This window comes from Mizuhopecten yessoensis, unplaced genomic scaffold (genome assembly GCF_002113885.1).
Source record: "Mizuhopecten yessoensis strain PY_sf001 unplaced genomic scaffold, ASM211388v2 scaffold10685, whole genome shotgun sequence".
Classification (NCBI taxonomy): Eukaryota; Metazoa; Mollusca; class Bivalvia; order Pectinida; family Pectinidae; genus Mizuhopecten; species Mizuhopecten yessoensis.
The window spans coordinates 375334-400921 of record NW_018408670.1 but is presented as its reverse complement, the minus strand read 5'-3'; the positions used below and the strand labels follow the sequence as shown (position 1 = coordinate 400921).

The window sequence follows — 25588 nt, the reverse complement described above, 5'->3', positions numbered from 1 at the left end:
CAGTGAACATGTTGTCGTGGTGACTGTTGACATGATACAAGTGAACGTGTTGTCGTGGTGACTGTTGACATGATACCAGTGAACATGTTGTCGTGGTGACTGTTGACATGATACAAGTGAACGTGTTGTCGTGGTGACTGTTGACATGATACCAGTGAACATGTTGTCGTGGTGACTGTTGACATGATACAAGTGAACGTGTTGTCGTGGTGACTGTTGACATGATACCAGTGAACATGTTGTCGTGGTGACTGTTGACATGATACAAGTGAACATGTTGTCGTGGTGACTGTTGACATGATACCAGTGAACATGTTGTCGTGGTGACTGTTGACATGATACCAGTGAACATGTTGTCGTGGTGACTGTTGACATGATACAAGTGAACGTGTTGTCGTGGTGACTGTTGACATGATACCAGTGAACATGTTGTCGTGGTGACTGTTGACATGATACAAGTGAACGTGTTGTCGTGGTGACTGTTGACATGATACCAGTGAACATGTTGTCGTGGTGACTGTTGACATGATACAAGTGAACATGTTGTCGTGGTGACTGTTGACATGATACCAGTGAACATGTTGTCGTGGTGACTGTTGACATGATACCAGTGAACATGTTGTCGTGGTGACTGTTGACATGATACAAGTGAACGTGTTGTCGTGGTGACTGTTGACATGATACCAGTGAACATGTTGTCGTGGTGACTGTTGACATGATACAAGTGAACGTGTTGTCGTGGTGACTGTTGACATGATACCAGTGAACATGTTGTCGTGGTGACTGTTGACATGATACAAGTGAACATGTTGTCGTGGTGACTGTTGACATGATACCAGTGAACATGTTGTCGTGGTGACTGTTGACATGATACCAGTGAACATGTTGTCGTGGTGACTGTTGACATGATACAAGTGAACATGTTGTCGTGGTGACTGTTGACATGATACCAGTGAACATGTTGTCGTGGTGACTGTTGACATGATACAAGTGAACATGTTGTCGTGGTGACTGTTGACATGATACCAGTGAACATGTTGTCGTGGTGACTGTTGACATGATACAAGTGAACGTGTTGTCGTGGTGACTGTTGACATGATACCAGTGAACATGTTGTCGTGGTGACTGTTGACATGATACAAGTGAGCGTGTTGTCGTGGTGACTGTTGACATGATACAAGTGAACATGTTGTCGTGGTGACTGTTGACATGATACAAGTGAGCGTGTTGTCGTGGTGACCGTTGACATGATACCAGTGAACATGTTGTTGTGGTGACTGTTGACATGATACAAGTGAGCGTGTTGTCGTGGTGACCGTTGACATGATACAAGTGAGCGTGTTGTCGTGGTGACTGTTGACATGATACAAGTGAACGTGTTGTCGTGGTGACTGTTGACATGATACAAGTGAACATGTTGTCGTGGTGACTGTTGACATGATACCAGTGAACATGTTGTCGTGGTGACTGTTGACATGATACAAGTGAACGTGTTGTCGTGGTGACTGTTGACATGATACCAGTGAACATGTTGTCGTGGTGACTGTTGACATGATACAAGTGAGCGTGTTGTCGTGGTGACTGTTGACATGATACAAGTGAACATGTTGTCGTGGTGACTGTTGACATGATACAAGTGAACATGTTGTCGTGGTGACTGTTGACATGATACCAGTGAACATGTTGTCGTGGTGACTGTTGACATGATACAAGTGAACGTGTTGTCGTGGTGACTGTTGACATGATACCAGTGAACATGTTGTCGTGGTGACTGTTGACATGATACAAGTGAGCGTGTTGTCGTGGTGACTGTTGACATGATACAAGTGAACATGTTGTCGTGGTGACTGTTGACATGATACAAGTGAACATGTTGTCGTGGTGACTGTTGACATGATACCAGTGAACATGTTGTCGTGGTGACTGTTGACATGATACAAGTGAACATGTTGTCGTGGTGACTGTTGACATGATACCAGTGAACATGTTGTCGTGGTGACTGTTGACATGATACAAGTGAACGTGTTGTCGTGGTGACTGTTGACATGATACCAGTGAACATGTTGTCGTGGTGACTGTTGACATGATACAAGTGAGCGTGTTGTCGTGGTGACTGTTGACATGATACCAGTGAACATGTTGTCGTGGTGACTGTTGACATGATACAAGTGAACGTGTTGTCGTGGTGACTGTTGACATGATACCAGTGAACATGTTGTCGTGGTGACTGTTGACATGATACAAGTGAACGTGTTGTCGTGGTGACTGTTGACATGATACCAGTGAACATGTTGTCGTGGTGACTGTTGACATGATACAAGTGAACGTGTTGTCGTGGTGACTGTTGACATGATACCAGTGAACATGTTGTCGTGGTGACTGTTGACATGATACAAGTGAGCGTGTTGTCGTGGTGACTGTTGACATGATACAAGTGAACATGTTGTCATGGTGACTGTTGACATGATACAAGTGAACATGTTGTCGTGGTGACTGTTGACATGATACAAGTGAGTGTGTTGTCGTGGTGACCATTGACATGATACCAGTGAACATGTTGTTGTGGTGACTGTTGCCATGATACAAGTGAGCGTGTTGTCGTGGTGACTGTTGACATGATACAAGTGAGCGTGTTGTCGTGGTGACCGTTGACATGATACAAGTGAGTGTGTTGTCGTGGTGACTGTTGACATGATACAAGTGAACATGTTGTCGTGGTGACTGTTGACATGATACCAGTAAACATGTTGTCATGGTGACTGTTGACATGATACAAGTGAACATGTTGTCGTGGTGACTGTTGACATGATACAAGTGAGCGTGTTGTCGTGGTGACTGTTGACATGATACCAGTGAACATGTTGTCATCGTGACTGTTGACACGATGCCAGTGAACATGTTGTCGTGGTGACAGTTACTAGATACTAGTGAGCTGGTTGTACTATTTATATGATACAAGTGAACTGGTTGTACTATTGATATAATACTAGTGAGCTGGTTGTACTGATGATGTTATACAAGTGAGCTGGTTGTACTATTGATATGATACTAGTGAGCTAGTTGTACTATTGATGTGGTACTAGTGAGCTAGTTGTACTATTGATGTAGTACTAGTGAGCTAGTTGTACTATTGATGTGGTACTAGTGAGCTGGTTGTACTATTGATGTGGTACTAGTGAGCTTGTTGTACTATTGATATAATACTAGTGAGCTGGTTGTACTAATGATATAATATTAGTGAACTGGTTGTTATGATGATATAATACTAGTGAGCTGGTTGTACTATTGATGTGGTACTAGTGAGCTGGTTGTACTATTGATGTGATACTAGTGAACTGGTTGTACTTATGATGTGATACTAGTGAGCTGGTTGTACTTATGATGTGATACTAGTGAGCTGGTTGTTCTGATGATGTGATACTAGTGAGCTGGTAGTGAGCTTGTTGTACTATTGATATAATGCTAGTGAGCTGGTTGTACTGATGATGTTATACAAGTGAGCTGGTTGTACTATTGATATAATCCTAGTGAGCTGGTTGTACTATTGATATAATACTAGTGATCTGGTTGTACTATTGATGTGTTACTAGTGAACTGGTTGTTCTAATTATGTGATACTAGTGAGCTGGTTCTACTGATGATGTGGTACTAGTGAGCTGGTTGTTCTATTGATATAATACTAGTGAGCTGGTTGTCCTATTGATGTGGTACTAGTGAGCTGGTTGCACTATTGATATAATACTAGTGAGCTTGTTGTACTATTGTTATAATACTAGTGAGCTGGTTGTACTGATGATGTGATACTAGTGAGCTGGTTGTACTGATGATATCATACTAGTGAGCTGGTTGTTCTATTGATGTGGTACTAGTGAGCTTGTTGTACTATTGATATAATACTAGTGAGCTGGTTGTACTATTGATGTGATACTAGTGAACTGGTTGTACTAATTATGTGATACTAGTGAGCTGGTTCTACTGATGATGTGGTACTAGTGAGCTGGTTGTACTGTTGATGTGATACTAGTGAGCTGGTTGTACTATTGATGTGGTACTAGTGAGCTGGTTGTACTATTGATATAATACTAGTGAGCTGGTTGTACTATTGATGTGATACTAGTGAACTGGTTGTACTGATGATGTGATACTAGTGAGCTGGTTGTACTGATGATGTGATACTAGTGAGCTGGTTGTACTATTGATGTGGTACTAGTGAGCTGGTTGTACTATTTATATGATACAAGTGAACTGGTTGTACTATTGATATAATACTAGTGAGCTGGTTGTACTGATGATGTTGTAAAAGTGAGCTGGTTGTACTATTGTTGTGATACTAGTGAGCTGGTTGTACTATTGATATGATACTAGTGAGCTGGTTGTACTGTTGATGTAATACTAGTGAGCTTGGTGTACTATTGATGTGATACTAGTGAACTGGTTGTACTGATGATGTGATACACGTAAACTAGGTGTACTGATGATATTATACAGATGAACTAGCTGTACTGATGATATTATTTACTAGTGAGCTATTTGTACTGATGATATGATGCTAGTGAGCTGGTTGCACTGATTATATGATACTAGTGAGCTTGTTGTTCTGATAATGTGATACTAGTGAGCTGGTTGTACTGATGATGTGATACTAGTGAGCTGGTTGTAATTATGATATGATACTAGTGAGCTTGTTGTACTGATGATGTGATACTAGTAAGCTTTTTTCTGACGATGTGATACTAGTGAGCTGGTTGTACTGATGATGTGATACTAGTGATCTGGTTGTAATTATGAAATGATACTAGTGAGCTTGTTGTACTGATGATGTGATACTAGTGAGCTGGTTGTACTGATGGTGTGATACTAGTGAGCTGGTTGTAATTATGAAATGATACTAGTGAGCTTGTTGTACTGATGATGTGATACTAGTAAGCTTTTTTTCTGATGTGATACTAGTGAGCTGGTTGTACTGATGATGTGATACTAGTGAGCTGGTTGTACGGATGATGTGATACTAGTGAGCTGGTTGTACTGATGATATGATAATAGTGAGTTTGTTGTAAATATGATATGATACTAGTTTGTTGTATATAATTACGTAAAATCAGGATGATCAGGTACGGATCGTCATTTCTTTGTTGAACGGTAATACGAAAGCCGACAACTCCAGAGGGTATCCCGAGAGACCGTCCACAGTCGGGACTTATCTGGAGTGTCTCTGCGTGCTTAAGATATCGTATCGCTGTTAACATTTGGTCGTCCTTTTGAAGCAATTCATATTGTTAGTCTTTGTCAATACACCTTGATAACCTCAACAGACATTCTGAAGACGATCGAGAATGTCTTGAGTACCCAATTCCTCCTTGTTATCAGTCAAACATTCCGGATTCCCTGATAGCGGGCGTGTTGATGTGGGCTCGTACTCTCTAGTCGTCTTTTACCTACAAAATGTCAACTTTCCGGTTATTTTTTTAATAAATAGGATAATTTAGAATTAATCGAGAATTCAGCGTGGTAGAATCTGTTAGAAAACGTGGCAAGTTGACGAGACAGACAGTCCTACTGATAAAGGGGCGGGGCAGGGAGCTTAAGGGCGAGTAAAATAGGCGGGGCTAGATGATTGACAGCCGTGCGCACCTGGATCTGTGGTTATCCGCGATAAAAGCATGACAAACAGTTCCGGAAATCGACTGTTGATAATGTTAATCGTGTAAGTCCTTAATTTCCAAAACAAGTGTTTCTCTAGTTCCACCGTGCGATACAGAAGAGCTATTCAATCTTTCCATTGTTTAAATGACGCGGTAATTGAATAATTATTCATCGAAACGTCACACACTATAACTGTGTGGATGCGTTACCACATATAGGTATCGGGGTACTACATCACCCTGGTGTCGTTATATCATGTGCCTTACACACTACCATCACGTCCCCTCACCATTCCACTGTACAAGTACTAACTGTCCAACAGGCGACATGTATTTTAGTATACGATGTCGTTATATAAAACTGGTATCTAAAGTGAAATGTACAGATGCTTTCTTTATTGTACTTGTATGGCCATCACACCTATGATCCTGGCGTTCACAGCCGGACCATCCATGTCCAACAATACAAGCGAAAAAGAAGCGATCCCACGTCTATTACCGTGTATCTGTTGGGACGGTGCCGCGGTCGCGTTTTTTACGATGATATCAAAGCCGTCTCCGAGAGCTGTGTACATCTGCGACCGGATTCCCCGGCAGGTGGACGACCCGTAGTTGTGACCGTCCAATTACCGCCGATAAGGTCCCAAAGGGTCTTGGACGGAGCCCAGGGGATCTGAGGGACGGGCTCGATAACACCGAGTACTGTAGGGCTATCGGGGGCAGTCCTACAACGTTAGCGCCTTCGGTCGCTAATGAGGCAACAAATTGGCTCCCAACAGGTGCTCCAAAACCGTACAGATCTTAGTCAACGACGCTGGGGCAGCATTGATGGGAAATATAAACCGCAACCAGTGTTCAAACGGTAGCTTGTAAATCGAAATGTAGACAAAAAGTTACGCTGCACTGAAAGAAGGTAGCGTTACCAAGGGGGCGGGCGGTCTCCACAATCTTGTAAAAGGCAACATTGAATCCGCAAATCCCGAATCTGGTTTGTGACAGAGTGTAAATATGATTTGTTGTTGTTACTGTATTACGAGAAGCATCCAAACAATTGTTGTGGCATGTTTATTACAAGTTGTACGTACAGTTCCTACAGAGGCCAATATGAGATATACGGACCAGCGGGACACCCGCCGATAGGGGAATTGCTCGTCATAGATATGGGTGCACTACAGTAATCACGGTGTCCGTCCGTTTTCGTTTCCGGAGAATATCTCAAATGTCACTAGTCTTAGGTTTCTAAAAATTTACACAATGGATACATTGTTTTTGGAACAGGGGTTCTAAAAATTCCTCATGACAAGGTCAATGTTACTGGGTTTTATACTGTCAAAACGTCATTGCCTTGTTCGTTCATACTTTTCCGTGGTCGTTTCATTGTAAATGGTAATTTATGCCATAATCCTGGATCCTATAATCCAATTTGGTCATGGTCCGTTACTTTTAATTTGGCCGAGAGATATATAGCAGTAAGGTTTGTTGTGTTGGTACCAATTTGTTCCTCCTTGGATGTAAATACAGACTACACGGTGGATAGGCCATATTATCCGGATCCTTTAGTCAAAGATGGCCACTACAACTTCTCATTGGCTGCTGCTTTTTTAGCAATTATAACCTCTCTGCTTGTCTGTTTTTTGTTCAAACTGGGTAATTAACTGGTATTTGTTGTATTACATATGTGTGTAATGCCTTATTGGCAATATTTTGAAACCCTGTGGCTTGCTTGCCGATTATGGGCGATATATATACGTTCAGTCACATTTGACCCTTGCTGACTTGTAACTGTGCTAGTTTAGTACACTCAGGATCCCCGGGGATTTCTACATTACACTTGTGAACCCCGGAACTTAGAACTCAGAATATCCGGCGATTTATATATTATACTTGTGAACCCATGTACTTCTAATGAACTCAGAATATCCGATGATTTCTACAGTACAGTTCTGATATCTAGGGATTTCTACAGTTCAGTTGAGAAACTTATTTACACAATCTTTTTCAAAAAGTGCTAATTATGTGTTGGCTCCATTAACACAGCCGTTTTGTCAATGTACCAGTCGCCTGCCAAGGTTTCTGAGATAGGACTGGGTTCTCATGCTCTGGGGTACATGGTATTTGAACATACATGTGCACCGGTATGCATGGGAAAAGTGGCCATCTTCGGCGGATGTTCTCTGTGCAATTAATGAAATTAACTGGCATTCCACTTAATAGTAAAACAAAACAAAATTCGAATGAACACAGAAAGCTTGTATTGATTGGTCAGAAAAACACTTGACTACAATGAAACACCCATCACGGGATGTAGAACTAATACATACTTATATTCCACTACTTCACAGTTCAGCTGTGGCAGACATCTTTACTGTAATACATCAGATGGTTTTGGATATTTCAGAATCAAGTCTATTTATGTTGCTGTTGTTTTCTTCAGGAGACTGCATGTGAAATATACCTCGATTTTATTATAATATATATATTGGATAGAAAAAAAATGGCAAAAACCTTACACAAATGTTCTTGTTAATACCTCACTGATTTGACAAATACAAATATTAAATGATCTGATACATTCAACTCTGGGGTGAAATATCCTTTTAACAACATGACACTCTTGAACTTGGGAGTGTTTCAGATATAATGCAGAAGGAATGGGAGACCCGTTTTCAGATATATAAATACAGTAGCTTCCCACGTCCCCCACACAACTAGTTAATGTGTACTCCCTAGTATTACTGGCAGATAGCTTCCCATGTCCCCCACACAACTAGTTAATGTGTACTCCCTAGTATTACTGGCAGAGCAGAGTCCTTTTGTTTCAAACATTTGCTCCAGACCTCATAAATTGACAGTCACCACCAGAAATATGGATCATGTTAAAACATCACTGTTATTACTGAAGTTTAGACAACACTTCTGTTTAGGCCCACAGATCTACCAGAAGTGACCAGACTACTTGTTGGTTCCCTAAAAGCTAGGATTATGTCACACTGAGCTATCAGTTCATATGAGGTTGAACATCAAGTTTAAATCTTCTTTTATCCAGGTCTTGTGAAGTAGTAACAAATTTACTTAAAATTGGTTAAGACAACTATGAATGTGCCTTTTGTGGTGTAACATTGCTAGGCCTTACATAACAATAGGACGCTCACTACACAACACTGCTGTAACTACAATACCTGGTATTGATCAATATTGTATACAAATTTTAAAATTCACCTTTGAAACAAAGCAGAAAAAGCATGTAAGACATGAATGTTCCAACACCTAAGGAAACTTGTGTTATTGTTTCACAGATTTCTATAAATAGGAATGGTGATCTTGGCCTTGACTTTGGAATCTTTGAATGAAAAGTAATTTGGGATATTCTCATACCAATCCATGCATTTCTCTTTTGAATATAACTTATCAAAATCTGTCAAGAAATGAAGTTGGTGGAGTGATGTCATTGAATTGGTTCATAAAATATTATATAAATAGTCCTGATGACCTCAGCACTGACCTTGGAACCTTGAAATACGAAATCCATTTGAAATTCTTCGCCTTTGTACAAAATTTGATAAAAATCTGATAAGAAATGAAGCAGCAAAGACTCTCCACATCTATGACCAAGTATTAAACAAAGCTCAGCTGAGTCACTTCGGTACATATAGAACTATTGTACATAGGCTTACAGCATAGCTGAAATCATCGATTTTGAGGACAACTCGTACACATTTTACACCTTTGTGTGCATACGCTTCACTGGTCATTTGTCTGATGAAGGTGACAGTCTACATATCGTACTAGTCCTCAAAACATCACATAGAAAATTGTATTGGTTGTGTAAAAAGAACTTTTCATAATCCGTACTTACCAACCTGAAGAATATGTTTAGAAATACCAGAGTGCAAATTTACTCAAGTGTTTTCAGCCCTCCCCTTATCACACTGGGAGGGCAACAAATTAGCAAAATGAAAACCCTTGTAAGCAACATAGAGCATCTTCAATAGAAGCAATAGAAGAAAAATATATTGTATACAGATGTACAAACTGACAACATCATACAACAATATCTCCCATCATAGACCATCAAATAAAACACCAAACTCAAAACACAGTTATCTCCCATGTCCCTGTATGTTGGTCTCCTATACTACACTCCAAATAGAGCCAGATATCTCCTGTGTCCCTGTATCTCCCTAAATACTGTCATCTTTAATTCTATCAGGGCGTTGTCACTGTATTACACTGAAGAAAGCTGATACAATGTTTATATCCATGTAGTACTGTGGAAGGTAACAACAGACAAGCATCGTTTATAAGTAGAGGTCCCCACACAAACGGAAGTCTGCAGGAGCCTATGGTACAGACTGGAGAAGTGATGACAGGAAACCGTCAGGTTCAGGCATGTCCTCCAGTAAACCTTCAAAACAGCAATAGGTCTTATTTCAATATATATTCCATCTTAATTATGTTTTCGTTTTTTTACAATTACCATCAACCTTCAATGGTAAGATATATTTTCACTTCTAAATCAGTGTTAAGCAAACTCAAATGTTTGAAAAACATACAAATCCACCTGATCCTGCTTTAATGGAAACGAGCTAAAGGCAATGTCTAACCAACGTCAGTAACCTGTATGTCATTTGACAGTTTTGTAATCTGTAAGAGGTATCTGCAATTAATTTTTGATATTAAACTGAGGGACTTTTATTATCAGAAAAATGAAATTAAATGCAAATTCTAACGAAGATATTGTGAGAAAGGACGGGTCAGCAGGATGGATCAGCAGTCAATGTCCATTCACTATAATGGCATAATATTACAGAAAATAATAGAAATTACAGTCTGTATTTAACAAAGATGTCTTACCAATCACATCTACGAATTCAGCAAAGGATTCGCACGGAAGCATCTCCTCTTCATAGGCGGTCATGACACGGTCACATGATTCCACCAAGAGACGGTCATTGTTTCTGATGTAGTCGGCAGCCAAGTTACTCCAGACACCATCTGGTGTGACGGTCACCTTCTGTAAGACAAGATAGGAACCACTAACATGGGGCGACAACAAGTATCATATAGAAACAAGGGGAGATAATCAATACAGTGAAAAACAGACCTGGACAGACAAGCAATGCTGTATATAGATACAGAGATCAAAACTGCGAGAACTGGGTGGTCGGATGGCGCAGTGGATAGCTCTCTTTCCTTTCACCAAGGCGACCAGGGTTTGATTCCCCAATCTGACGTGGAAAGGTATGGGGTCACCTGCCCGACCACGTGGGTTTTCTCCGGGTACTCCGGTTTCCTCCCACTTTAAGACCCCCGCAAGCTAACATCCGGGCCAACAAGAGTGATTAATATAAATTGAAATAACTTGTTTCATAATTGTTGTAAAATTAACTTGTTTCATAATTGTTGTAAAATAAATAAAGTTAAAATGAGAAAACTGCAAGAAACTGACAAGGGGTAACAACCATTGTAATACTGAAACAAGGGGAGACAATCAATAATATGGGGAGAGGTGCAACAAGTTTAATAATTGAAATAAATCAATCCATTTTTACATGCCAAATGTATGATGGAGGTAAGAGGGGAATCATCTATCGTATAAACTTCGATCAAAACAGACAGACTTTTAACCTAAACAAGCTTTAATATGCTATAAGGAAGCATGCAACAAAATAATTTGTCTGGGTCACGTTGTTTTATGGAATAGGGCATTGAGATTCTATGTATCCTGTTAGACCAATAATGGGATAATTCTTAAAATAAATCTGTTCATCGTACTACTGAAATTTTATCAAAATTTATTCTCTTGACGGTGCTTGAGAAGCTACATTGACCCGGGTTCTATGTTATCAGAAGCTAACCTTATTTGTGACACAGTCGAGTACAACACTTCACCAAGGGACACCCTACCGTATATATATGTTTTATTTCAAGACCTTGTATATTACACCTGCTGTTGAATGACACGTTACAGAGCAAGTGGGTATAAAACTGATATCTAAACTTCCAGGCCAGAAGTTGATTGTAGTGGCCAAACATCATTGTTATGAAACCACGGAAAAATGTTTTTCATATAATTTGATTAATAAAGGGAAATTGAATTTGGTAGTACATGTATATGTAATATCTAGAAATTTCACCGGGTATGTAATGATTTGGCTCTACAGTAAAACCATTACAAATCTGTATCAATAGATAACAATACAATTAGGTTACACAATAGAATGTTTCAAACATACACCCCCACTGTACACTTTGGGTAAACTGTAGGTGTACTTCAGTGTGTCTGTGTAGTGATTAAAGTTTGTCTAAGTAAGATACAATATCTGCGACAAAGGCCACACCCCAGATTGCACATCTAAGAATAATTTTAAAAAGTACACTATTATACTCGCATTTGTTTAAACAAATCGACAAATTCCACAATTCCTGCACAAGGCTAAACTCATTTCTGCACAGGTAGCCAGTTAGATCTGATCTTAAAGTACACATGTCACATTTATTCAAATATATTGGTCATTTTCACAATTCCTGCAATAAAAAGAAAACCCGTAAGAATGTGGCGAGGACATGATCTACTTAACACAGATAGGGGCAGGTCCGTGATAAATTAGGGACCAGCAGGAAATGCTCAGTGCAATGACATCACATCCCCCAACACTGCGTGTATTAATCTCTGCCAGATACTCTGTACAAACACCTCCAAATCCTTCAGGTATCCCATACCATTGACAACGCTGGCCCGCGGCTCACCACCTATTTCTGTACCCTATCCCTTTCATCCCATGTGGTAAGCGTTGTCATATAATATGCCAGTTTTGTACAAAAAGGGCTACCCAGGGGACACATATTACTGCAACTTCTGAAAACTGACTCCTCTTTTAACAATGATTCTTTCATTTTTCAATACAAACTCTAAAACATTATGAATTCCTGTCACTTTAAAGGTTTTGAAAGCTTATTTGACATAACTTAAGAAGCTGATTCTGGTTAAATCTCTAAGTAGCACATACAGACTTCAGATGAAAGAATCCTGATAAATATTTACGTTAAATCTATGTGAGAAAGAGAGAGTTTTGAACCATAAACTATAAGAAAATCTGGAACAATGGAGCATAAATAGTTGTAAAGCAGAAGCTACACCATATCTAGCCTCACCTATGTTAAACACCTGTGTATCGAGATAAGTACCGACAAATGGCCCCAGTCCCACTAACTCCACCGATAAATAGCTCTGGTCCCCCTCACCCGGGCTTACCTGCTGCTGACTCAGGGATTAGGGGATTAACGGTGTGTGAATCCCCCATTGTGCCCCGCTAATCCACGATCTGGTTCAACAGGGAGCTAGGATTGGATAGAGTCATCCCACTCACATAAGGTCCCCCCTCCCCTCCATACCAGGGTCTGTGTACAATCTACAGTAAATCCTATCTGTCTATCCTGGCTTTGTTCATATTTCTCCATTTGTTCACTTAGAGTTTTATGCCTTTGTAACACATTGTAGCTGATCTCAAAATTGACATACATTTCTGAATAATTCAAAAACAAATTTCTTACTTTGCAATGAAGATGACAAATTGGAAAAATGGCTCAAACTGAACAAGAAAAAATGTACAATACAGTAAGATTTTCTACCCATCAGAATACTGATATAAGGGATAAAACATAATTATACTTTTTTAATATTTCATTCCTGAAACATGCCTAGGTGGTTCTTTTTTCTATCAGTTCTGAATGAAAAAAAATGTATCCACTTGTTTGAAGTTAATTTCTAATTAATTTATTATCATATTAATTTTTCATCAGCACTGAATTCTTCTAAAGTCTTCTCCCGAAATAACATCCCTTATAAAGATTAACAATGATCATTTTTCACTTTTAATTGCATGTGACCTTCCACTATTGACCGTTTAGGTTGTACCCATTATGTAAACAAGTCTCCTGTTTGTTTGAATACAATGCAACAATTTAAAGATCTATGTGTCACAACTAAGGAATTTTGTGACATCTGAATGATTTCTTTGTAACAAAAAATTATCTGTAAATCCTCCTTTGGTCTGGGACGGGAATTTTCCCCTAAATACACATTTCCCTGGTAAATTCATCCTGTAGGCACTATGTCCCTTCTATACAGTAAGAGTACACAAACCTCGCACATACAAATCCATTCTGAAATTTGTGTAAATATATTTATCAGAAAATCATTGAAATGGTTTTATCTTTTACTTTCAAGAGAATTGAAAACATTAAAGCAAAAAAATAAAAGTAGAGGAAAACAAAGAATTAAAGCAGCTGAGAAACGGGAACAAGTGGTGACACCTGTAGCGTATTTACCGTACCAGATCTGGATTATCTCCTCTACAGGGTTTAGGGGCTAGTTGATCCACCCCTTTCAATGGCATGCCCAATGTGCCGGGCTAGTTAATACAGCCATTCACAATTCTATTTAAAAAGATTTACTTCTGCATTACATCTGCATCAACCAATCACAACAGGGGTTAGAGGATTAGCGGTGACATGATAAATAGTCCGCTGTTTTGTGAAGGGGGGAGCGGGATCACCCAGCTGATTGTCAGATAGCACAATTCCACATACAACACCTCTCCTTGCTAATCTATTGCCACCTCCAAATACACTCTTACTTCTTCTCATTCTGTCTTTATTAAATTTTGGTGAATAGAGCTCTAATACTGGGTTATGTAACTGTTGGTGGGAGTTTGATACAGTGCACTAATGCAAGTGCACTAATGCACTGGGGGTCTGTAGGTGACATGTCATACCATATGTGGAACTAGACACTTTTATTTTAAAGCAATAAGATAGAGAAATTATTTCCATTTTATTATGAAGCATGTAGACCAAGAGATAATTTCCATTTATTATCTTAAACCTACCGATATTCTCAAATCATCTGAAATTTTCAAAATCTTGTGCAAAAATTGGTACATTCGAGACACTTTCAATTTTAATGGCGACTCACCATTTTCAAAGTACAGTACCTTACTTTCTTTAGTTTTTCTTAGAGAATGTAAGAAAGCTGTTATCAGAACTGCCTAATACACATGGTTCAGTGTGATCATTATCATGCTAGACTGTCACTTCTTTGATATGACGTTTATCAATCATGATTTTTTTTAGAAAATAAGGTTGGATTTGAACTCACAGGAGCAAAAATCTTTAAAATAACCAGAGAGGTTTTCAAATTTTCATTAAATTTCAACAATCTGATTAAAGCCTTACCTTCTACCAAAATTATAAAATATATAAAGAAAGTTATTTGAAAGTAAAATATAGTTTGACTTTTACATTAACTGGAAATGAAGAGCAGCTTTTTTTTATTTCCTTTTTAAGAATTTATATATTTTTTTGAATCTGTGAACAAAAAGATGTCATTATGATTTAATGGCTGGAATACCCAAGCGCCCTATTTCAGAGGCCAAGGTAAACTATTTGGTCAAATTAGGAAATTTATACTATTCTCTCCCATTCAGATTTTGCATATTTTCATATCTGAAGAATTATCCATAACACCCTTGTGTACACAAAATCATACTGCAAGTAAAAATAATTACAATAAAAGGATATCTTTAAGACAGGAAAACAACTTTTAAGTGACAAAATTGTTATTAAAAAGGCAACATTTTCTTTAAAACCAAACAAGTGACTAAAATTGTAAGTCACAAACTAGCTAATACTCCATTTCCTACACCGAATATTAAGAAAAGCGACACCTGTAAAAATTAAATGTGAATCACAATCAAAGAACAATGCAAGGTAAAGAATCCGGGAAGACATATAACGCCAGATTGAAAAGAATGTGAATGCCCCCATTTTAATGCATACTAGTGTCATCATTTATCAATTTCTATAAACAGATAAATGACTTTGGTCTTGACCATGAACCTCTGAAATACAAATTCAATTAGGTATTCTAATATTTTACCATGGTATAAAGTTTAATCAAAATCCGATAGGAATAGTGTTGGTGATAATGTCACTAAATTGGTTGACAAATATCTGTTAATAGGAACTTGAACCAGCTATGACCAGACCATAGAACACTGGGTTATACTGTATGCTGGCTTACCTTATACACCTTGGCATACAGAGCTATGACCAGACAATATACCACTGTATGCTGGCTTACCTTATACACCTTGGCATACAGAGCTATGACCAGACAATATACCACTGGGTTATACTGTATGCTGGCTTACATTATACACCTTGTAATACAGAGCTATGACCAGACAATATACCACTGGGTTATACTGTACGCTTGCTTACCTTATACATCTTGTCATACCGAGCTTTGACCAGCCCATAGAACACTAGGTTATACTGTATGCTGGCTTACCTTATACATATTGTCATACAGAGCTATGACCAGACAATATACCACTGGGTTATACTGTACGCTTGCTTACCTTATACATCTTGTCATACCGAGCTATGACCAGCCCATAGAACACTAGGTTATACTGTTTGCTGGCTTACCTTATACACCTTGCCATACAGAGCTATGACTAGACCATAGAACACTGGGTTATACTGTATGCTGGCTTCCCTTATACATCTTGTCATACAGAGCTATGACTAGACCATAGAACACTAGGTTATACTGTATGCTTTCTTACCTTATACACCTTGTCATACAGAGCTACGACCAGACCATATAACACTAGGTTATACTGTATGCTGGCTTCCCTTATACATCTTGTCATACAGAGCTATGACCAGACCATAGACCACTGGGTTATACTGTATGCTGGCTTACCTTATACATATTGTTATACAGAGCTATGACCAGACAATATACCACTGGGTTATAGTGTACGCTTGCTTACCTTATACATCTTGTCATACCGAGCTATGACCAGACCATAGAACACTAGGTTCTACTGTATGCTTGCTTACCTTATACACCTTGCCATACAGAGCTATGACCAGACCATAGAACACTGGGTTATACTGTATGCTTGCTTACCTTAGACACCTTGTCATACAGAGCTATGACTAGACCATAAAACACTGGGTTATACTGTATGCTGGCTTACCCTTATACACCTTGTCAACACTAGGTTATACTGTTTGCTGGCTTACCTTATACACCTTGCCATACAGAGCTATGACTAGACCATAGAACACCGGGTTATACTGTACGCTGGCTTACCTTGTACCCCTTGTCATACAGAGCTATGACCAGACCATAAAACACTGGGTTATAGTGTATGCTGGCTTACATTATACACCTTGTCATTCAGAGCTATGACCAGACCATAGAACACTAGGTTCTACTGTATGCTTGCTTACCTTATACACCTTGCCATACAGAGCTATGACCAGACCATAGAACACTGGGTTATACTGTTTGCTGGCTTACCTTATACACCTTGCCGTACAGAGCTATGACTAGACCATAGAACACTGGGTTATACTGTATGCTTGCTTACCTTAGACACCTTGTCATACAGAGCTATGACTAGACCATAAAACACTGGGTTATCCTGTATGCTGGCTTACATTATACCCCTTGTCATTCAGAGCTATGACCAGACCATAGAACACTAGGTTATACTGTTTGCTTGCTTACCTTATACACCTTGTCATACAAAGCTATGACCAGACCATAGAACACTAGGTTATACTGTATTCTTGCTTTCCTTATACACCTTGTCATACAGAGCTATGACTAGACAATATACCACTAGGTTATACTGTATGCTGGCTTACATTATACACCATGTCATACAGAGCTATGACCAGACCATAGAACACTGGGTTATACTGTATGCTGGCTTCCCTTATACATCTTGTCATACAGAGCTATGACCAGACCATAGGACACTAGGTTATACTGTATGCTGGCTTACATTATACACCATGTCATACAGAGCTATGACCAGACCATAGAACACCGGGTTATACTGTACGCTGGCTTACCTTGTACCCCTTGTCATACAGAGCTATGACCAGACCATAGAACACTAGGTAGGGCTTGTAGGCACCATACTCCTTTGCTGTCTTGTTAGATAAACTGGGAAAAGAAAGACAACTATTTTAAAATAAAACCTCATTATTCAAATCAGCCATACTTCTTGGCCATCTAGTTATTTAGTTATTTATTATTTCGGGCAGGTGAGCTAAAAACAGGAAGGAACACTGGTTCGTACTTAACTTTTGCACAGGGGATGTGTGTCCGAACCTTACCATTGGATGGTATCTGGTAACTTATGGTTTGTGAACAAGGATGTTTAAAAGGGAAATATTCTACAGTGTTATCGTCACAAGGGACAAAATTGCAACCCTGCAATGTGCATATTTCCCACCCCATGGTTACCCTGCCTACCTCTTGGCCCCACCAGGGCTAACAGCACGTGTATGAGCGAGGACTAGAATCCTTTCCAGGAACTTCAGGCGGTGCTGGTTCCATTTGTCCCATGACATGACATGCAACGCCATCACAGTCCAGTAGAGGGGACCCTCCGTCTGTAGCAGAATATAAGGTCAGTAAACAGCAAATATGTTCAATGATTTAGGTCATAGTGACTTTATGGCCCAGATTTTTTTTATTATTGATTAGGATCATTTTAGAACTATAGAGCTACAATTCAGTGTATAGACATAACCATATGGGGAGAGTTACTGTAAAAGCATATATTTTCGTTGGGGTTAAATTTCGATGTTTTTGTTTTTGGACAAGTTCGTTGGGATTATATTTCGTGGAATCAATTTGTTAAAACACTGTATTTTGTTTGGTTTGACACCTGGACAATAAGACAATAGGCCCGGCTCCAGGTGAATTTTTCACACCTCGCTTCATCCCAGTCAGTGGAAAACAACAGATTGACCATTGCTCGATGGTCATGTGATTTAGTCTAAACAAACATGTGTGGTAGTTTATAGCTATCTAAAATGGAAATAGTTAGGCCTACCGACAGCTTATAATACACATTCTGATAGGAAAACGAGCATGCATTTCACGGTTACCATGACATATAATTTCAGAAAATCATGCCAATTTCAATGAAAATATTTCTCCAGAAGGAAGGAAGACGTGTGTTTTCAATCATTTAAGCAATAGTTTCTCTACTGCATTTATTTAGAAGTTTATTTCCCCATGTCTCCGTTGAAAAAGTGTCAAAAACAGGGCTATCCAAATCAATCCAAATTTAACGTTATTGTCGTAAACAACTGACGACGACTGCTTTATTTACATTATACACTCTCTCCGTTGAAAACAATATTTGATTATTATCAAAAAGAGAATATTTAGGTGGTTTTTTTCCGAAATATTTCTATACAAGTTGATTTCACCACACGACTTGCGAGGTACAGGTAAGAACGATAAACTCACTCGATGGGTATCGGTCAAATCCGTCATGCTCTATAGTTTACAAATAAACAGCGATGTAACTGTGCTACAAATATAACGCTTGATTGACACCCTATTGTTAAGTGTTTACCTTTGTGTCTGTGACGATAATTACACTGTTTATCAAGACTTGTGTCTAAATGTAAATACATAGTTAATTATTAAATTAATAGTTTATTTCATATTTTCGTTAAGTTTATATTTCGTGTGGTTAAAATTTCGTTGGGATTATATTTCGTGGTTTTTATAAACCCACGAAATAAACAAAATATTATGCTTTTACAGTATAACAATTAGTATTGTTTACTTCTGACACCAAATGTTGTAAAAATGCTACAAGTGTAGAGTGTAGAATAAGGCTACAAAATAACTTCAAAGACAAGTGTAATCTACAATCAGTTCATAAAACACATCTGTCTGACAAAAATCAATGTGAATCAATGACCTGAGAGAAATATTCCTGTCTGAAATCAACAGGCCTGATTATACTCAACTTTTAAAAATGCTAATGCTAACACAAATATTTCCCTAATGTAAAAACCATAAAAGTAGCGAGGGATTCATTTTGTTACATAATATGTATAGAAATCACTCACCTCATAGCTATTTTCTACCCATTTCTCCCTCGGCTGTTCTAAAAATGTTGTTAGATTTTTCTCCTCTCTGCTGAATGACCTTGTCCTGTAAATAAAGACATTTTGCAGCATTAAGCTATGAGAAGGGAAGCAACTCCTGTAAATATGTTCAACCGTTGCAAAACATCTTCAAGGACAGTTCGGACATGTCAAACTCTCATAAACAACATTTATTCATGGAATACAGGTATACATTTTTTCGGCAGTATTGCTCATAGTAATTCAGTACAAAGTATGGAAGAAGTTTCAGAGCATCAAATACATTTTGGTAAACTGGTCCTTGAAATCACTCCATATATATAGATGGCTCGATACATGTGACATTTTTTAATCAATCTTGTGTAAAAATTCATCACACAGATTCCCTTTACTTTTTAATTACATCCATGGCTACTTTCTAGTATGAAACCTATAAATAGATAGACAATCCAGTACTCAGGAAATTGATGCTTCAGCAAGACCGAAAGGCTATGCAAGTTGAGGCATGTATGAAAATTCTGAGGATTGATAAGTATGGGGAGCTATGAAACCTTTGATAGAAGTTGTGCAGGATCATCAGCAATTATCATTACTCACGTGTTTATAACATAAAGGGCCATGTGCATCATGTGTGGTATCAGGTGCACATTACTCTGACGCCCACCTCCCCCGCTGTCGTCACTGAAGGAGCGTTCCTGGGAGAAGCGTAGAAGGAGGATCTTGAGGTCGTGGACCGTGTAGAGATAGGTGGGGTCCCTCACGCCTGTACACTCTTGAAGGTACGAGTTATGGCTGAAGTACAGAGAACATAGGAGTACTCATAAGCTTGTCCATTCCAACAATGTCAACACAAACACTTCAACTAATCCTATTCGAGTGCAATCAACAATAAAACATATTAAAGAACCATACATGGTATATAGCTAAACAATGGCTGAGAGACTTACCGGGCAAGACAGGTTGCGAAGGCCGACTCCTGAACCTGGGGTCCCCAGAGCGGTAGCAAACCGTTACATTTGGTGTTGGCGTTCTGAAGAGCTGCACTCTCCCATTCCTCACGACCGCGTGCATGGCGCACAGCCGCTGTGTGACAGTCCACGTGGATTACGTTGAAGTGTGATACTGTACTGTAGCCTGGGGTCTTACGCAGCTTACACTCAAAATCGTCCAGGTTTACACGCTTGGCAAATGTATACACTCCCAGGACCTGCCAAATTAAATTTTAATTTTTGGTTTGAATTCCATTTTTTTTGTAGCTATTATGAACAGACTTTACAAAATTGTACCTTACATATAGATTTGAAAGGTTTGTCTTCTGTGGCAGGGTTTTTACTAGGAACCCATTGTCACATGTGTTAAACATGTGAAGGGGTTTCATTACCAACTGTGACATGTATCAGTACCCATCCCCACATAAAACACATATTTCAGAGAGGCAATGTGCCAGGAGCTAGGAGGTGGGCGACATCCGAATCACTACCTTTTGTGGTTGGTAGCGGTAACCTTCCCTACAAATACAGCAAGTGAGACCAGTCTCCTCTTTCAAATCCTCCATCTGTTTCAGCACGGAGCCCTTCACCGTCACCTGACCTTTGTCATTTGTCTGTAAACAACAGGACAATACTGGTCAGAATGCAATAAAAAAACAGCACATAGTTGGATCAACTTACTGGAGACAACAATTAGCCAGTTCCTACAGAAGACTTTGTTACTTTATTATGGAATTTCAAACTGTGTAACTACAGTAAGGCATTCCTACAGTAAAGACTATCAGCTTGTGTAATGCCATCAATTAAAGGTGGCAAACTGTATCAATATGTCTTACCATCATGCCCAGTGCCCCCAACTGTTTCTTTCTCTTTGCCATGGCCAATCGCTTCTTCTCTGCTTTGGTTTGGTGTCGGAAATCTTCAATCTGTAAATAATCCAACAATTTTTCTTTAATTTGTAATGAGAAGATGAACGAAAAAAAAGTTTTTATTTAAAAATCTGAATGATTTAGTCGCATAATCTATCAAATTCTTCATGGAAAAGGAATTCAATAAAACAAACTGTTCTCTCTTTTTTGTTATGCTGTTGAAACAAGCAGAATTACCTTTGCGGCGACCTCCTCGTGTTCGCGTAAAGCCTCCAGCAGGTTCTCAGCCATGGTACCTATGTGTTGGTCTGATGAGGCCTGCTCCAGCTTGTGTAGGATGGGGATACACTCTGCACCAATCAGCAGCTGGGAGGGCGGGTGGCCGCTACACAGTCCTGTCAGCAGCCGCAGCACATAGCTCAGGGCCTGCTTACCCAGGAAGTCCTTCCAGTTCTCAGCGTCAGTCCTACAAGATAGGGAAGCCAATTTGACCAACAACGTATATTTGATTTATGACCTTGGAAACCAAGAGAGGAGACAAAAATCATACTGTATGTATGAGCCCAAAGGAAGGAAAGTCTGCCCCATGTGACAGGCATGTACTGCCCTGTATTACAATGTTACAAATCTTGGATGTTTTAATTGATAACAAATATTTTTCAAAACAGAAAGGTATCACTGTTTACTTGATATCTGGGAATTATATTGTGTGAAGATATAGAGTGTTTTTCTGATACCCAACACAGTTATATTCTCAGTTTCAATAATTACACTACAGTGTACTTCAAAAGATGTAAAATTATACTGCTTAAATAAAGTCTGATGTTTTTCTACATGGTGATAAATAGTTTAACAACCATACACCATAAAAGCTTGAGAAACTCTGGTCTTCCCAGCTAGTAAGGACATGATCCTAATGCTCCGAGCTAATGGACCTAGAGACTTACGCTAGGAGTGTCTTGAACATTGGTGTGTTCTTCAGTATGTAGTCCACTGCCATCTTACAGATACCATGTTCCACAATCATATCCTTCAGCCTGATACCATTCACATTACTCTGTAGCAGGAAGAAAATCGTTGTAAATACATGACACGGATCAATGGAGAGTAAGTAACTGTCTAAGAGCTGTTATCAACTCATCTGTGTACACTTAATCACATGCTTTAGAAAGTCCCTAGTGTTTATAGTGGTATTGCTTACCTCTATACTACAGGCCACAGCACAGAAACAATCCAGGTGCACCAGCTCATCTTGACTGTGTTCTAGGTCAAACCTACAGGGACAAATCGGAGTGGTTGATGAGACAATAGATTAGTCATAGATATTATTAATCACTAAGTCAGTCACTGATATGTTAAATACTAAGTCAGTCACAGAAAATATTCATCAGTATTATAAACTCAAGTCATTCACATATACTGTTAATTACTAAGTCATTTACAGACAATATTTCTCAATTAACCTCACTCATAGACACTGTTACTTACTAAATCAGTTACAGATTTTAATTACTAAGTCAGTCAAAGAAATTATTTCTCAATTAGTCACTCATATATACTTTAATTACCAAGGCAGTGACAGTTACTATTACCAGTAATTACTAAGTCTCAATTAGTCACTCATATATACTTTAATTACCAAGTCAGTGACAGTTACTAAGTCAATCAATAATGTTGTTAATCACTGGATTCCTCAATTACAATACAACAGAAAACTACTGGTATAATCCATAATCAGCCACTGGAGTGTTAACTTCATCCTTCACATGTAATTACTATAAATAGTAGGTTTTGTAATAATACCTGCTGTCATGATTAATTTACCCTCATAACCGAGGAAGAAAAATGTGAAAGTAAAACTGTGGCAGAAATGTTCTGATATACACTAGTCTTTTCATGATTCAAGAGACTGTGCTTCAGTTTTGAGCTTCAAACTTCACAGTTCAGGTAGGGGTTGATGTGGTTAACACTGGCGAGGGTATGCATTATAATACTTGGCAAATTCCAAGTAGGGCTTAAGTGGTTGGTGGATGGGGAGGGAATACTTACTTGGTGAAGCCATAGTAAGGTTACATTCACGTATACCGGTTGAAACGGTATGTGTGGCACAGAAATTTTCCACGATAAACGAACTCACTTGGACTGTACTATAAGCAAAGCTAAAAATCCAGTGTTTCGGAGAATAAAAAACAATGTATCAAGAATATTATGCCCTTCTTTTATCCGTCCACCGAATTACATAACGTATCTTAAAAACTACATGTGACTTGACATTGTTTAAGAAAGAAATAACGCAAACTGGCAAAAGTCAGCATTTTAGTTTTGGCCAGGTACGTCTGGACCCCTCAATCTACACGTGCCAAATTTTCCTGAGATCAGCCTCGGTCCAGATCTGTACCTGTCGTTTTCTTTACAGGTTCAACCGTTTCAACCGGATATGCGAATGTACCCTTGGGCTTGCTGAGGTCAATGATGGAGACATGATACTTACTTGGCAAAGTCTATGTAGGGCTTGAAGTGGTTGATGAGAGCCAGCATCTTATCCTCCTCTCCAAAGGCGAGGAAGGGGATGAGTCTCATCAGGCCCTGTAGCACGTTTGCATTGGAGCGCACAAAAGGACTGTTGATACGGTCCAGTAACAGCATCAACTGGTCCTTGTCACCGCAAAGCTTAGAGAAATCCTGCTCAAACAAACAGAAAATCCATCATAAACATCACAGCTATCACACAAACAAATCCGTTATAAACAACACGGCTATAAGACAAACAAAATCAATTTTTAAATCCTACTCAAAAAAACAAATCTTTCATACACTCATTGGAGGCTAACATATATTAAATAATACTTCCGATGAATTGTAATGCCATGAAGATATGCTAAAAATGGTTGATATCCAACCTTAAGGCTTACAATACCTACCCTGTACTGTTCAGGTGGCTGGGAGCTGGCTTCCAAGAGTATGACTTCCATGATTTGCAGGATCTGTTCTGAGATTGTCTGTGCCTTGGTGGAAGAGCTTTCTTGTTCAGCCCATAATGCCTGTAACACAGGAATAATACTTGTTTTTGACACTGTTTCATATTGAGTTTTGGTAAGTATTATTACACAGAAGTTTCCAGATATACATGTATGTAGTGTTACACACTTTTAAATAATTTTCAGAGGCAAAACAGTACAATAATGATATTTGAAAGGAACATTTTTTTCATAAATTCTGAATGAAGAGTTTCACCAAACTTTGAGAATGTGACGCGCAACCCACCATATTGAGGGCCCCCAGCATGATATTAATGGTGTTCATCTCTGGCTTGATGAGCTCTTGGCGGTTAGCCTTGACATTGACAGCGAACCCAAACAGCTTGAGGAGGACTGTCATCAGCTGTTTACCTAACACCAAATCCTTGATGGAAGGCAACCTGTACACAAACAGAAAGGGATTGTCATCAACATCAATGGCTAGAATGGCACTGCATTCTATCTTATAAACAGAGTAAATGTCAACACCTCACCGAGTCGGCTATAGAACTATTGGGTGAGGTAAACACACAGAAATGTGTAACTTACCGAATTAAAAACAGAATTTACATACTATAATATAACAGATTACCTAATGCCAGTAACTTTAAGACAGAATTTAACTACATTATACTTTAAGGTAAAGATTTACTTTAAGATCAGCCTACAGCTTACCTCTGTAAAATGACTTTGAGACCTTCCCCCTCATTCAGTACATTGGCCATCTTGTACACCTCCTCCTTGTCTACATCTTCCTCTGTAATACACAGTTAAATTTGTAAACATTTACTGTCAAGTCTTGATAAGAAATGAACAATTCCATGTAATCTTTCTTCAAAATTTCCTGTAGGTATGGTATTAAAAAATCTTAATGACATTTCAAACACAGAATAGATTGGGACAGCTAGTGTTTAACTCATTCACCCCTGAAATTTCATAATAAACTATTCCCAACCATTGAATTGAGAGGGTTCAAATGTGTCTTCAGGGGTGAATGAGTTAATGTAAACATCTGTCAAATATTTATAAGTACAATGTATTTTGATTGATTAATATTTTCAAAAATGCTTTCTTAACAGACATGC

General features: G+C 38.8%; 2 protein-coding genes across 6 annotated transcripts in view; both read right to left on the bottom strand.

Annotated features, from left to right (window-relative positions):
* Positions 1-9452: 9452 nt before the first annotated feature.
* On the bottom strand, positions 9453-17319 carry LOC110461825 (E3 ubiquitin-protein ligase UBR4-like). The gene is made up of 3 exons (XM_021515514.1): positions 17233-17319; positions 10497-10656; positions 9453-10047 (listed from the first exon to the last, which is right to left on the bottom strand). The coding sequence occupies exons 1-3, from the start codon at positions 17317-17319 to the stop codon at positions 9983-9985; spliced, it is 312 nt and encodes a 103-aa protein (XP_021371189.1). The 3' UTR covers positions 9453-9982.
* An 11-nt stretch (positions 17320-17330) lies between these two features.
* The window catches only part of LOC110461808 (E3 ubiquitin-protein ligase UBR4-like), a 74562-nt gene continuing 66304 nt past the window's right edge, over positions 17331-25588 (bottom strand). For all 5 annotated transcript variants that reach the window (XM_021515478.1, XM_021515480.1, XM_021515481.1 and 2 more), the window contains exons 99-112: positions 25179-25260; positions 24751-24904; positions 24408-24527; positions 23978-24168; positions 22688-22760; positions 22434-22543; positions 21724-21952; positions 21454-21543; positions 21109-21231; positions 20576-20835; positions 20226-20420; positions 19611-19695; positions 17989-18128; positions 17331-17676 (exon numbers count right to left, since the gene is read on the bottom strand). In XM_021515478.1, coding sequence (XP_021371153.1) covers positions 17562-17676; positions 17989-18128; positions 19611-19695; positions 20226-20420; positions 20576-20835; positions 21109-21231; positions 21454-21543; positions 21724-21952; positions 22434-22543; positions 22688-22760; positions 23978-24168; positions 24408-24527; positions 24751-24904; positions 25179-25260 — 1967 coding nt within the window. In that variant the 3' untranslated portion in view covers positions 17331-17561. The remainder of the gene's footprint in view (positions 17677-17988; positions 18129-19610; positions 19696-20225; positions 20421-20575; positions 20836-21108; positions 21232-21453; positions 21544-21723; positions 21953-22433; positions 22544-22687; positions 22761-23977; positions 24169-24407; positions 24528-24750; positions 24905-25178; positions 25261-25588) is intronic.